This window comes from Heterodontus francisci, chromosome 1, assembly GCF_036365525.1.
Source record: "Heterodontus francisci isolate sHetFra1 chromosome 1, sHetFra1.hap1, whole genome shotgun sequence".
In the NCBI taxonomy this organism is placed as follows: domain Eukaryota; kingdom Metazoa; phylum Chordata; class Chondrichthyes; order Heterodontiformes; family Heterodontidae; genus Heterodontus; species Heterodontus francisci.
The window spans coordinates 7,255,080-7,271,018 of NC_090371.1; the positions used below are offsets into that span (position 1 = coordinate 7,255,080).

At 45.4% G+C, this 15,939-nt stretch overlaps 1 protein-coding gene across 1 annotated transcript in view; it reads right to left on the bottom strand.

The window, feature by feature from the left end:
* Nucleotides 1–15,939, bottom strand: part of LOC137377649 (disintegrin and metalloproteinase domain-containing protein 12-like) — a 330,681-nt gene that overhangs the window by 66,482 nt on the left and 248,260 nt on the right. The window contains exon 23 of the mRNA XM_068047535.1: nt 10,741–10,849. Coding sequence (XP_067903636.1) covers nt 10,741–10,849 — 109 coding nt within the window. The remainder of the gene's footprint in view (nt 1–10,740; nt 10,850–15,939) is intronic.

Below are 15,939 nucleotides of genomic sequence, written 5' to 3' on the forward strand. Positions count from 1 at the left end.
CTATGGAGGACTCGAGCTGTGAGGCAATATGGGCAGAACTCAGAAATAGGAAGGGTGCGGTAACAATGTTGGGGCTGTACTACAGGCCTCCCAACAGCGAGCGTGAGATAGAGGTACAAATATGGAAACAGATTATGGAAAGATGTAGGAGCAACAGGGTGGTGGTGATAGGAGATTTTAATTTTCCCAACATTGACTGGGATTCACTTAGTGTTAGAGGTCTAGATGGAGCAGAATTTGTAAGGAGCATCCAGGAGGGTTTTCTAGAGCAGTATGTGAATAGTCCAACTCGGGAAGGGGCCATACTGGACCTGGTGTTGGGGAATGAGCCCGGCCAGGTGGTTGAAGATTCAGTAGGGGACTACTTTGGGAATAGTGATCACAATTCCGTAAGTTTTAGAATACTCATGGACAAAGACGAGAGTGGTCCGAAAGGAAGAGTGCTAAATTGGGGGAAGGCCAACTATACCAAAATTCGGGAGGAACTGGGGAATGTAGATTGGAAGCAGCTGTTTGAAGGTAAATCCACATTTGATATGTGGGAGGCTTTTAAAGAGAGGTTGATTAGCGTGCAGGAGAGACATGTTCCTGTGAAAATGAGGGATAGAAATGGCAAGATTAGGGAACCATGGATGACAGGTGAAATTGTGAGACGAGCTAAGAGGAAAAAGGAAGCATACATAAGGTCTAGGCGGCTGAAGAAAGACGAAGTTTTGGAAGAATATCGGGAATGTAGGACCAATCTGAAACGAGGAATTAAGAGGGCTAAAAGGGGTCATGAAATATCTTTAGCAAACAGGGTTAAGGAAAATCCCAAAGCCTTTTATTCATATATAAGGAGCAAGAGGGTAACGAGAGAAAGGATTGGCCCACTCAAGGACAAAGGAGGAAAGTTATGCGTGGAGTCAGAGAAAATGGGTGAGATTCTAAACGAGTACTTTGCATCGGTATTCACCGAGGAGAGGGACATGACGGATGTTGAGGTTAGGGACAGATGTTTGATTACTCTAGGTCAAGTTGGCATAAGGAGGGAGGAAGTGTTGGGTATTCTAAAAGGCATTAAGGTGGACAAGTCCCCAGGTCCGGATGGGATCTATCCCAGGTTTCTGAGGGAAGCGAGAGAGGAAATAGCTGGGGCCTTAACAGATATCTTTGCAGCATCCATAAACACGGGTGAGGTCCCGGAGGACTGGAGAATTGCTAATGTTGTCCCCTTGTTTAAGAAGGGTAGCAGGGATAATCCAGGTAATTATAGACCGGTGAGCCTGACGTCAGTGGTAGGGAAGCTGCTGGAGAAGATACTGAGGGATAGGATCTATTCCCATTTGGAAGAAAATGGGCCTATCAGTGATAGGCAACATGGTTTTGTGCAGGGAAGGTCATGTCTTACCAACTTAATAGAATTCTTTGAGGAAGTGACAAAGTTGATTGATGAGAGAAGGGCTGCAGATGTCATATACATGGACTTCAGTAAGGTGTTTGATAAGGTTCCCCATGGTAGGCTGATGGAGAAAGTGAAGTCGCATGGGGTCCAGGGTGTACTAGCTAGATGGATAAAGAACTGGTTGGGCAACAGGAGACAGAGAGTAGCAGTGGAAGGGAGTTTCTCAAAATGGAGACGTGTGACCAGTGGTGTTCCACAGGGATCCGTGCTGGGACCACTGTTGTTTGTGATATACATAAATGATTTGGAGGAACGTATAGGTGGTCTGATTAGCAAGTTTGCAGACGACACTAAGATTGGTGGAGTAGCAGATAGTGAAGGGGACTGTCAGAGAATACAGCAGATATAGATAGATTGGAGAGTTGGGCAGAGAAATGGCAGATGGAGTTCAATCAGGGTAAATGCGAGGTGATGCATTTTGGAAGATCCAATTCAAGAGTGAACTATACAGTAAATGGAAAAGTCCTGGGGAAAATTGATGTTCAGAGAGATTTGGGTGTTCAGGTCCATTGTTCCCTGAAGGTGGCAACGCAGGTCAATAGAGTGGTCAAGAAGGCATACGGCATGCTTTCCTTCATCGGACGGGGTATTGAGTACAAGAGTTGGCAGGTCATGTTACAGTTGTATAGGACTTTGGTTCGGCCACATTTGGAATACTGCGTGCAGTTCTGGTCGCCACATTGCCAAAAGGATGTGGATGCTTTGGAGAGGGTGCAGAGGAGGTTCACCAGGATGTTGCCTGGTATGGAGGGCGCTAGCTATGAAGAGAGGTTGAGTAGATTGGGATTATTTTCATTAGAAAGGCGGAGGTTGAGAGGGGACCTGATTGAGGTGTACAAAATCATAAGAGGTCTTGACAGGGTGGATAGCAAGAAGCTTTTTCCCAGAGTGGGGGATTCAAATACTAGGGGTCACGAGTTCAAAGTGAGAGGGGAAAAGTTTAGGGGGGATATGCGTGGAAAGTTCTTTACGCAGAGGGTGGTGGGTGCCTGGAACGCGTTGCCAGCGGAGGTGTTAGATGCGAACACGATAGCGTCTTTTAAGATGTATCTAGACAGATACATGAATGGGCAGGAAGCAAAGAGATACAGACCCTTAGAAAATAGGCGACATGTTTAGGTAGAGGATCTGGATCGGCGCAGGCTTGGAGGGCCGAAGGGCCTGTTCCTGTGCTGTAATTTTCTTTGTTCTTTGTTTGTTCTTTGGTACACCACATGCAAAGACAACCCTCGACCATCACCCTCTGCCTCCTGCCACTAAGCCAATTTTGGATCCAATTTGCCAAATTGCCCTGTATCCCATGGGCTCTTACCTTCTTAACCAATCTCCCGTGTGGGACCTTATCAAAAGCCTTACTGAAGTCCATGTAGACTACATCAACTGCTTTACCCTCATCTATACATCTAGTCACCTCCTCGAAAAATTCAATCAACTTAGTTAGACATGATCTCCCCCTGACAAAGCCATGCTGATTAATTCCTGCTTAATCCCTGCCTCTCCAAGTGGAGATTAATCCTGTCCCTCAGAATTTTTTCCAATAGTTTTTCTACCACTGATGTTAGACTCACCGGCCTGTAATTACCTTGTTTATCCCTTACTGAATAATGGCACCACATTCGCTGTCCTCCAGTCCTCTTGTACCTCTCCTGTAGCCAGAGAGGGTTTAGAAAATTTGTGTCAGAGCCCCTGCTATCACCTCCCTTGCCTCACATAACAGCCTGGGATACATCTCATCTGGGCCTGGGGTTTTATTCACTTTTAAGCCCACTAAAACCAGTAATACCTCCTCCCTTTCAATGCTAGTATGTTCAAGTATATCACAATGCCCCTCCCTGATCTCTACACCTACATCGTCCTTCTCCATAGTGAACACAGATGAAAAGTAATCATTTAAAACCTCACCTACATCCTCCGGCTCCACACGCAGATTGTCAATTTGGTCCCTAATGGGACCTACTCTTTCCCTGCTTATCCTTTTGCCCTTAATATACTTACAAAACGCAATGGGATTTTCCTTTATCTTTCCCACCAATGTTTTTTCATGTCCCCTCTTCGCACTCCTAATTACTTTTTTAAGTACCCCTGCTACACTTTCTATGGTGAAGACGGCATATGGAATGCTTTCCTTTATTGGCCGAGGTATAGAATACAAAAGCAGGGATGTAATACTGGTTAGGCCACAGCTGGAGTATTGCGTACAGTTCTGGTCACCGCATTACAGGAAGGACATAATTGCTCTGGAGAGAGTACAGAGGAGATTTACAAGAATGTTGCCAAGGCTTGAAAATTGCAGCTTGGAGGAAAGAGAGGATAGTCTAGGGTTGTTTTCCTAGAACAGAGGAGGTTGAGGGGTGACTTAATTGAGGTGTACAAAATTATGAGGGGCCTCTATAGAGTAGACAGGAAGGACCTGTTTCCCCTAGCAGACAGGTAAATTACCAGGGGGCACAGCTTTAAGGATAGAAGGATTAGAGGGGACATGAGGAAAGACTTTTGGCTGGTTTCTGGTATTCACTACCCGCATTAGTGGTGGAGGCAGAAACTCTCAACTCATTTAAAAGGTATCTTGACCTGCTCCTGAAGTGCTGTAAGCTGCAAGGCTACAGACCCGGTGCTGAAAGGTGGGATTTGATTAGGCGGCTAGATTTTTCAGCCGGCGCAGACACGATGGGCTGAATGGCCTCTTCTTGTGCTGTAACTTTTCTATGGTTCTAGGATGGTGTGTGGCTTGGAGGGGAACTTGCAGGTGGTGGTGTTCCCATGCATCTGCTGCCCTTGTCCTTCTAGGTGGTCAATGTGATTTTGAAGGTGCTGTCAAAGGAGCCTTGGTGAGTTGCTACAGTGCATCTTGTAGATGGTACACACTGCTGCCACTGTGCATCAATGGTGAAGGGAGTAAATTTTGATGGTGGTGCATGGGGTGCCAATCAAGCCACTTTGTCCTGGATGGTGTCGAGCTTCTTGAGTGTTGTTGGAGCTGCACCCATCCAGGCAAGTGAGAGTATTCCATCACCCTCCTCACTTGTGCCTTGTAGATGGTGGACAGGCACTGGGGAGTCAGGAGATGAGTTACTCAGAATCACAGAATAATACAGTGCAGAAGAGGCCCTTTGTCCCATCGAGTCTGCACCGATGCATTAAAACACCTGACCTATCTACCTATTCCCATTTGCCAGCACTTGGCCCATAGCCTTGAATGTTATGACGTGCCAAGTGCTCATCCAGGTACTTTTTAAAGGATGTGAGGCAACTTGCCTCGGCCACCCTCCCAGGCAGGGCATTCCAGACCGTCACCACCCTCTGGGTAAAAAAGTTCTTCCTCAAATCCCCCTTATACCTCCCGCCCCTCATCTTAAACTTGTGACCCCTCGTAACTGACCCTTCAACTAAGGGGAACAGCTGCTCCCTATCCACCCTGTCCATGCCCCTCATAATCTTGTACACAAACCACAGAATTCCTAGCCGCCGGCCTGCTGTTGCAGCCATACATTTATGTGGCTGGTCCAGTTCAGTTTCTGGTTAATGGTAACCACTAGGATGTTGATAGAAGGGAATTCAGTGATGGTAATGCCATTGAACATCAAGAGGAGATGGTTAGATTCACTCTTGTTTGAATGTTCAGTGCCTGGCACTTGTGTGGCACGAATGTAATTTGCCACTTATCAGCCTAAGCCCAGATGTTGTCTAGGTCTTGCTGCAACTGAACACGGGCTGCTTCAATATCTGGGGAGTTACAAACAGTGCTGAGCATTGTGCAATCATCAGCAAACATCCCCACCTCTGACCTTATGATGGAGGGAAGATCATTGATGAAGCAACTGACACTACACTGCAAAGACTATGGGCCCTGACAATATTCCAGCAAAAGTACTGAAGACCTGTGCTCCAGAACTTGTCACGCCCCTAGCCAAGCTGTTCCAGTACAGTTACAACGGCAATGTGGAAAATTGCCCAGGTATGTCCTGTGCACAAAAAGCAGGACAAGTCCAACCCGGCCATTTACCCCCCCATCAGTCTACTCTCAATTATCAGTAAAGTGATGGAAGGTGTCATCGACAGTACTATCAAGCTGCAGTTGCTTAGCAATAACCTGCACAGTGACACTCACTTCGAGTTCATCCAGGGCCACTCAGCTCCTGGCCTCATTACAGCCTTGGTTCAAACATGGACAAAAGAGCTGAACTCAAGAGGTGAGAGTGACTGCTCTTGACATCAAGGCAGCAGTTGACCGCATATGGCATCAAGGAGCCCTCGTAAAACTGGAGTCAATGGGAATCAGGGGGAAAACTCTCCACTGGTTAGAGTCATACCTAACACAAAGGAAGATGGTTATGGTTGTTGGAGGTCAATCATCTCACCTCCAGGACATCACTGCAGGAGTTCCTCAGAGTAGTGTCCTAGGCCCAACCATCTTCAGCTGCTTCATCAATGACTTTCCTTCAATCATAAGGTTCGAAGTGGGGATGTTCGCCGATGATTACACAATGTTCAGCACTATTCGTGACTCCTCAGATATTGAAGCAGTCCCTTTAGAAATGCAGCAAGACCTGGACAATATCCAGGCTTGGGCTGATAAGTGGCAAGTAACATTCACGCCACACAAGTGCCAGGCAATGACCATCTCCAGCAAGAGAGAATCTAACCATAATAAAAACAAGAAATGCTGGAACCACTCAGCAGGTCTGGCAGCATCTGTGGAAAGAGAAGCAGAGTTAACGTTTCGGGCCAGTGACCCTTCTTCGTGAACATTAACTGACCCAAAACTTTAACTCTGCTTCTCTTTCCACAGATGCTGCCAGACCTGCTGAGTGGTTCCAGCATTTCTTGTTTTTATTTCAGATTTCCAGCATCCACAGTATTTTGCTTTTATTTGAGAATCTAACCATCTTCCTTTGACATTGAATGGCATTATGATCCCCCATTATCAACATCCTGGGTGCTACCATTGACCAGAAACTGAACTGGAGTAGCCATATAAATACCATGACTACAAGAGCAGGCTAGGAATCCGTTGGCGAGTAACTCACCTCCTGACTCCCTTACTGTCCACTATTTACAAGGCACAAGTCAGGAGTGTGATGGAATACTCTCCACTTGCCTAGATGGGTGCAGCTCCAACAACACTCAAGAAGCTCGACAGAATCCAGGGCAAAGCAGCCCGCTTGATTGGCACCCCATCTACAAACATTCACTCCATCCACAACAGACACACAGGGGCAGCAGTGTGTACCATCTACAAGATGCACTGCAGCAATGCACCAAGGCTCCTTAGACAGCACCTTCCAAACCCGCGACCTCTACCACCTAGAAGGACAAGGGCAGGAGATGCATGGGAACATCACCACCTGCAAGCTCCCCTCCAAGTCACACAACATCCTGACTTGGAACTATATCACCGTTCCTTCACTGTCGCTGGGTCAAAATCCTGGAACTCCCTACCTAACAGCACTGTGGGTCTACCTACCCCATATGGACTGTAGCAGTTCAAGAAGGCAGCTCACCACCACCTTCTCAAGGGCAATTAGGGATGGGCAATAAATGCTGGCCTAGCCAGCGATGCCCACATCCCATGAATGAATAAAAAAGAACTCCTGCAGTGATTTTCTGGGACTGAGATGATTGACCTTCAATAACCATAACCATCTTGCTTTGTGCTGAGTATGACAACAACCAGCGGAGAGATTTCCCCCTGATTCCCATCGACTCCAGTTTTGCTAGGGCTCTTTGATACAATACTTGGTCAAATGCAACATTGATGTCAAGGGCAGTCACTCGCACCTCACCTCTGGATTCTGCTCTTTTGTCCCTGTTTAGGCCAATGTTGTAATGAGGTCAGGAGCTGAGTGGACGTGGTGGAACCCAAACTGAACACCAGTGAGCAGGTTATTGCTGAGCAAGTGCCGCTTGATTGCACTGTCAACGACCCCTTCCATTACTTTGCTGATGATCGAGAGTGGACTGATAGGGCGGTAATTGGCCTGGTTGGATTTGTCCTGTTTTTTGCTCCACCATTGGTGGAATGCCTTCAATTGCCTAGGCCCAAAGCTCAGGAATTCTCTCCCTAAACCTGTCCCTCTCTCGACCCCACTTTCCTCCTTAAAGATGCTCCATAAACCCTGCCTTTTTGACCAAGCTTTTAGTCATGTCACCCTGATATCTCCTTATGTGACTCGTGTCATCTTTTGTTTTATGATGCCCCTGTGAAGCACCTTGGGTCATTTTATTATGGCAAAGGAGCTATATAAATACATGTTGTTGTACTAATGCAGAAACACAGCAGTCAATTTACATATGAATATACAAATTAGGAGCAGGAGTAGGCCACTCGGCCCCTCGAGCCTGCTCCACTATTTAATAAGTTCATGGCCTGAACTGACTACTCCACATTTCCACCTACCTCCGATAACCTTTCACCCCCTTGCTTATCATGAATCTATCTACCTCTGCCTTAAAAATATTCAAAGACTCTGCTTCCACCGCCTTTTGAGGAAGAGAGTTCCAAAGATTCACGACCCTCTGAAGACTCACGCTCTTCTGAGAGAAAAGATTTCTCCTCATCTCTGTCTTAAATGGGTGATTTAACCAGGCCAATTACCGCCCTATCAGTCCACTCTCAATCATCACCAAAGTAATGGAAGGGGTCATTGACAGTGCAATCAAGCGGCACTTGCTCAGCAATAACCTGCTCACTGGTGTTCAGTTTGGGTTCCACCACGTCCACTCAGCTCCTTATTTTTAAACGGTGACCCCCTAGTTTTTGATTCTCCCACAAGGGGAAACATCCTTTCCACATCCACCCTGTCAAGACCACTCAGGATCTCAGATCTTTCAATCAAGTCGCCTCTTACTCTTCTAAACTCCAGCGGATACAAGCCCAACCTGTCCAACCTTTCCTCATAAGACAACCCACCCTTCCAGGTATTAGTCCAGTAAACCTTCTCTGAACTGCTTCCAATACATTTACATCCTTCCTTAAAAAAAGAGACCAATACAGTACACAGTACTCCAGATGCAGTCTCACAAATGGACAACTTCACATTTTACCACATTCTCCTCCATTTGCCAGATCTTTTCCAACTCACTTAATCTATCTATATCCCTTTTATCCTCCTTATGCCCTCTTCAAAAGTTACTTTCCTACCTATCTTTGTGTCATCAGCAAAGTTAGCAACCATACCTTTGGTCCCTTCATCAAAGTCATTTATATAAATTGTAAAAAGTTGAGCCCCAGCACTGATCCCTGTGGCACACCACTTGTTACATCTTGCCTTCCAGAAAATGACTCATTTGTGCCTAATCTTTGTTTCCTGTTAGCTACCAAATCTTCTATCCATGCCAAAATGTTACCCCCATACCATGAGCTTTTATTTTCCACAATAACCTTCGATGTGGCACCTTATCAAATGCCTTCTGGAAATCTAAGTACAGTACATCCACCAGTTCCCCTTTATCAACAGCACATGTTACTTCTTCAAAGAACTCCAATAAATTATGTCATGCAGGCCCCCACCTGCCAAGAATGAGTCACATTAATTTCACCACATGGACATTAAACTTCAAATTGTTGCTGGGAAGAAAAGAGGGCCTATTACAAGGAACTGCCAAGCCCCTAGCCGGAAAAACATTTTTGCATACCTGTTGCTCAAATTTTTGGGATACATTACCCTTCCAGGCCCGTTCATAAGTTTGCGCGATATACAGCGAGAAATGATCAGATCAGGGTAGCCATTGTCACGCGGGATGCCTTTGATTCGTCCACTTTCAGCATCAAGTTTGCATGGTGAGAAAATGGCTCAGGTCCTATTTATGAGGTTGTCAATAAGGCCAATCTTATAGCGCATGGAACTGATCAGTCGGGTTCGCAGTGTGGTGCATTTGCGTGTACTGGAAGCTCTATATATTAATACACAGGGCCCTGTTCTTTGCAGACAGAAAGAACATGTACACACATTGTGCCTGTTTCAGCTAAACAAAATAAGTGACAGCCATTCGCTGGTTCATTTCTCAGGGCAATGCCTTGGCCAATCAGAGTCAAGCTGCCTGGTTTAAATTTCAAACAAAGCTTGGCAGTTAACAGTCAGTTACCATAAACTGGTGCATTCTCCATGGCAATGCCTCTACCAATCAGAGTTCACTTGCCAACCAATCAGCACTCTCTTCTCATGCAGTATAAGTTGTTTTTTTCCCTTACATTGGTAATTCTTGCATATTGTCTTGATGAGTGCCAGACGAAAAGCTTTGACAACATGTCTCTATTTGATCAAAGTTACTTTAAATATTGCAAAAGAGCAGCAAATCAGAGACAGAAGTTGGGTCTTCTGGTATAACAGTGTAGTCCAGAGCAGAAGCATCTTCTTAATGTTAAGAAGAGTCTCGGAATTTGAAGCCAAGTTTGAAAGATCTAGATCTAGATTTTTCCAGATCATTTCCGCAGCTCTCAGATCAAAAAAAAGGGCAAATAACAGCAGATTAGGGACAGAAGCAGAGTCTTACATTTGTTTCCAATGTAGTCGAGCACAGAAAAGTGGTCTTGATGACCGGAGAAGTCCAGGAATTGAAGCCAGGTTTGAGAGAAAACCCATGTCCAGGTTTTTTTCCAGAGCTAGGTAAAATTGGGGATGGGGTTTGAACCACCAGACAGAGGCTGTTTAAACTAAAAATACACCCACTTTTAGAATCAGGATAGTGTGTGACTGGGAACTATATCGCCGTTCCTTCACTGTCACTGGGACAAAATCCTGGAACTCCCTTCCTAACAGCACTGTGGGTGTACCTACACCACATGGACTGCAGCAGTTCAAGAAGGCAGCTCACCACCACCTTCTCAAGGGCAATTAGGAATAGGCAACAAATACTGGCGTGGCCAGTGATGCCCACATCGCATGAACGAATTAAAAAAAGTCAGGATGGTGTGTGGCTTGGAGGGGAACTTGCAGGTGGTGGTGTTCCCATGCATCTGCTGCCCTTGTCCTTCTGGGTGGTAGAGGTCGTGGGTTTGGAAGGTGCTGTTGAAGGAGCCTTGATGAGTTGCTGCAGTGCATCTTGTAGATGGTACACACTGCTGCCAGTAAGATTTGTGGGAACAGCTGGGGAAAGTCAAACCTTTCAGGTTGTTATCGATGAGCCATTATTATGACCGGAGTTACTGATTTCTCCATCCGATACTTCATTACATGAGTTATTAAATCATAATTTAGAACAATGTTAAACAGAACAATCTTTCAATTATTCTGAGTACAACATTTCTGCATTAGTGCTGGCAACTCTAGACAACTGGATTTTTCTGCTGAACTTACTCTTCATCGCAGGGGACAAACTGTTCATCGATGTTCTTGCCACAGTGCCCAAATCTATTTCCGATTTTATTTGCAACCTCGTAACAAATTTCATCAGCAGATGTCGCACCTGTCAGAGAGAAAATGGGAGAATTAAAGAGATTCTACAGAACCGAAACAGGCCGTTACATCCTAACTGGTCCATGCCACCTGAACCTCCTCCCCAGCCTGCCCCCACTGAGAAGGAGAAGGGGTATTGGAGAATGTGACTCACAGCGGAACAGAAAATGGAGTAAAGCATCAAAGGTGCTTCACAGGAACATTATTAAACAAATGTTGACACCAAGCTGCATAATGGTAAAAGAGATAGCTTTTAAGAAGCATCTTGAAGGAGGAAAGAAAAGTAGAGAGGTGGAAATGTTTAAGGAGGGAATTCCAGAGCTTAGGGCCTTGTCAGCTAAAGGCCACTAATGGTGTTGCGATTAAAATCAGGGATGTACAAGAGACCAGAGTGAGAGGAGCGCAGATATCTGAGAGGGTTTGAGGGCTGGAGGAGGTTACAGAGATAGGGAGGGATGAGGCCTGGATGGATTTGAAAATAAGGATGAGAAAATAAGCATTGATTAAACAGGAGCCAGTGTAGCTCAATGAGCATAGGGGTGATGGGAGAATGGGATTTGGTGCGAGTTGGGACCTGGACAGCACAGTTTTGGAAGACTTGTTTGCAGTGGGTAGAAAATGGCCAGCCTGGAGTGCATTGGAATAGTCAATTCTGGAGGTAACAAAAGCAAATATCAGTGTTTCAGTAGCAGATGTGGTGTACATGAATTTCCAAAAGGGGTTTGATGTAAGGTCACATGACAGCAAAGTTGAAGCCCATGGATACGAAGTTGACTGAGTGACAGAAAACAGACTAGTGGCAAACGGTCTTTTATAGTGAGGGTCTCCAGGAGTCAGTATTAAGACCACTGCTTATCTTCATCTATATTAATGACCTAGGACATTAATTTGAGATGACTGGCAAAAGAAGCAATGGCAACATGAGGAAAAAATATTTTAAGCAGCGAGTGCTTAGGATCTGGAATGCACAGCCTGAGAGTATCGTAGAGGGAGATTCAATCATGGCTTTCAAAAGGAAATTGGATAATTAGAATTATGAGAGCAAATAAGATTACTGAGTTAAATGCGTGGCTCAAAGATTGCTGTGGGAGAAATGGATTTCGATTCATGGGGCAGTGCCATCAGTACTGGGGAAAGTGGGAACTGTACCATTGGGACAGTCTTCACTTGAGTTGTGCTGGGACCCGTGTTCTGGTGAGTCGTATGACTAGAGTGGTAGAGAGGGCTTTAAACTAAATAGTGGGGATTTCAGTCAGAGCAGCGGGAATCAGTGAGACCAGCGGGGCTAGAAATAGTGGGAATCAGTGAGACCAGCGGGGCTAGAAACAGCGGGAATCAGTGAGACCAGCGGGGCTAGAAATAGTGGGAATCAGTGAGACCAGCGGGGCTAGAAATAGTGGGAATCAGTGAGACCAGCGGGGCTAGAAATAGTGGGAATCAGTGAGACCAGCGGGGCTAGAAACAGCGGAAATCAGTGAGACCAGCGGGGCTAGAAACAGTGGGAATCAGTGAGACCAGCGGGGTTATAAACAGCAGAAATCAGTGAGACCAGCAGGGCTAGAAATAGTGGGAATCAGTGAGACCAGCGGGGCTAGAAATAGTGGGAATCAGTGAGACCAGCGGGGCTAGAAATAGTGGGAATCAGTGAGACCAGCGGGGCTAGAAACAGGAGGAATCAGTGAGACCAGCGGGGCTAGAAACAGCGGGAATCAGTGAGACCAACGGGGCTAGAAATAGTGGGAATCAGTGAGACCAGCGGGGCTAGAAACAGGAGGAATCAGTGAGACCAGCGGGGCTAGAAATAGTGGGAATCAGTGAGACTAGCGGGGCTAGAAACAGGAGGAATCAGTGAGACCAGCGGGGCTAGAAACAGTGGGAATCAGTGAGACCAGCGGGGTTATAAACAGCAGAAATCAGTGAGACCAGCAGGGCTAGAAATAGTGGGAATCAGTGAGACCAGCGGGGCTAGAAATAGTGGGAATCAGTGAGACCAGGGGGGCTAGAAATAGTGGGAATCAGTGAGACCAGCGGGGCTAGAAATAGTGGGAATCAGTGAGACCAGCGGGGCTAGAAATAGTGGGAATCAGTGAGACCAGGGGGGCTAGAAATAGTGGGAATCAGTGAGACCAGCGGGGCTAGAAATAGTGGGAATCAGTGAGACCAGCGGGGCTAGAAACAGTGGGAATCAGTGAGACCAGCGGGGTTATAAACAGCAGAAATCAGTGAGACCAGCAGGGCTAGAAATAGCGGGAATCAGTGAGACCAGCCGGGCTAGAAACAGCAGGAATCAGTGAGACCAGCGGGGCTAGAAACAGCGGGAATCAGTGAGACCAGCAGGGCTAGAAACAGCGGGAATCAGTGAGACCAGCAGGGCTAGAAACAGCAGGAATCAGTGTGATATCATAGCTATTACAGAAACGTGGCTTAAGGAAGGACAGGAATGGCAGCTCAACATTCCTGGTTACAGGATTTTCAGATGCGATAGGAAGGGGGATAAGAAAGGAGGGGGAGCGGCAATTTTGGTCAAGCAAACTATTACAGCTGTGAGGAGGGATGATATGTTGGAAGGTCAAATGGGGCCATATGAATTGAGCTAAGGAACAAAAAAGGGGCAATCACACTGCTGGGAGTGTACTATAGACCCCCAAACAGTCAAAGGGAGATAGAAGAGCAGATATGTAGGCAAATATCTGAGAAGTACAAGAACAATAGAAAAGTAATAGTAGGGGATTTTAACTACTCCAATATTAACTAGGATATATTTTTCGTGTGAAAGGAATTGCGGGAACCGAATTCTTGAGGTGCTTTCAGGAGAACTTTTTTGACCAGTATGTAGAAAGTCCAACAAGTTTTAGACTTCGTGTTATGCAGGCCCCACCTGCCAAGAATGAGGCACATTAATTTCACCACATGAACATTGATTCTTAATCTGTTATTGGAGTAAGGAAAGAACTTTTTTTATAAAAGAAAGCAACACCAGACCCTTGATGCATCGGTGGTCATCTTTCACAATTCTATAGACTCTGGAGCAGTTCCTACAGATTGGAGGGTGGCAAATGTAACCCCACTATTTAAAAAAGGAGGGAGAGAAAAAATAGGGAATTACAGACCAGTTAGCCATACATCAGTAGTGAGGAAAATGATAAAGGATGTGATAGCAGAACACCTGGAAAGCATAAACGGGATTGGACAAAATCAGCATGGGTTTGTTAAAGGGAAATCATGCTTAACAAATCTACTGGAGTTTTTTGAGGATGTAACTAGTAGAATAGATAAGGGTGAACTAATGGATGTGGTGTATTTGGATTTTCAGAAAGCTTTTGATAAGGTTCCACATAAGAGGTAAGTGTGAAAAATTAAAGCACATGGGATTGGGGGTAATAAACTGGCATGGACTGAGAATTAGTTGACAGACGGGAAACAGAGAGTAGGAATAAACGGGTCTCTTTCCGGATGCAAGGCAGTGACTAGTGGGGTACCGCAGGGATCAGTGCTTGGGCCCCAGCTATTAACAATAATATATTAATGACTTGGGTGAGGGAACTAAATGTAACATTTCAAGCTAGGGGGGAATGTGAGCTGTGAGGAGGATTCAAAGAGGCTCCAATGTGATTTGGACAAGTTGGGTGAGTGGGCAAATGCAAGTCAGATGCAGTATAATGTGGATAAATGTGAGGTTATCCACTTTGGTTGTAAAAACAGAAAGTCAGATTATTATTTGAATGGTGATAGATTGGGAAAGGGGGAGGTGCAACGAGACCCAGGTGTCCTTGTACACCAGTCGCTGAAAGCAAGCATTCAGGTGCAGCAAGCAGTTGGGAAGGCGAATGGTATGTTGGCCTTCATTGCGAGAGGATTTGAGTACAGGAGAAAGGATGTCTTACTGCAGACCATACCCAACCAGCTCGTGCTTACAAAACTCAAAACACAGTGTCCAACATTGGATGTGATTCCGCGATTGAACAATATTTGCCAAATAATCCGCAGTGTGCTAAGAATTATGCTGACAATCAATTTATAATTGTCAGTAGGGCTCGCTTTGTGGTGTATTTGTGCGTAATGGAAGCTATATATATTAATACACAGGGCCCTGTTCTTTGCAGACAAAAAGAATATGTACAAACATTGCGCCTGTTTCAGCTAAACAATTTAAGTGACAGCCATTCGCCCGTTCATTCCTCAGGGCAAAGCCTTGACCAATCAAAGTCAAGCTGCCTGGTTTAAATTTCAAACAAATCTTGACAGTTAACTGTCAGTCACTGGAAACTAGTGCATTCTCCATGGCAATGCCTCTACCAATCAGAGTTCACTTGCCAACCAATCAGCACTCTCTTCTCCGACAGTATAAAGTCGTTGTTTTCCCTTACATTGGTATTCTTTCAGATTGTCCTGATGAGTGCAAGGTGAAAAGCTTCGACAACATGTCTCTATTTTCAGCAATATTTCAAGTTCTGTACTACCAAACAATTATCAGAGTTCTTTGAGGAAGTAACAAGCAACATAGATAAAGGGGAACCTGTGGATGTGGTGTACTTGAATTTCCAGAAGGCATTTGACAAGCTGACACATACAAACATACGAATTAGGAGCAGGAGTAGGCCACTCGGCCCTTCGAGCCTGCTCCACCATTCAATAAGTTCATGGCTGAACTGATTACTCCACATTTCCACCTCCCCCCGATAACCTTCCACCCCCTTGCTTATCAAGAAACTATCTACCTTTATCTTAAAAATATTCAAAGACTCTGCTTCCACCAACTTTTGAACAAAATTCCAAAGACTCACGACCCTCTGACAGAAAAAAAATTCTCCATCTCTGTCTTAAATGGGCGACCCCTTATTTTTAAACAGTGACCCTTGGTTCCAGATTCTTCCACAAGGGGAAACATCCTTTCCACACCAACCTTGCCAAGATCCCTCAAGATCTTATATGTTTCAATCAAGTCGCCTCTTACTCTTCTAAATTCCAGCAGATACAAGCCTAGCCTGTCCAATCTTTCATCATAAGACAGTCCGCCCATTCCAGTCTAGTAAAACGTCTCTGTACTGCCTCCAACGAATTTACATCCTTCCTTAAATAAGGAGACCAGTACTGTACACA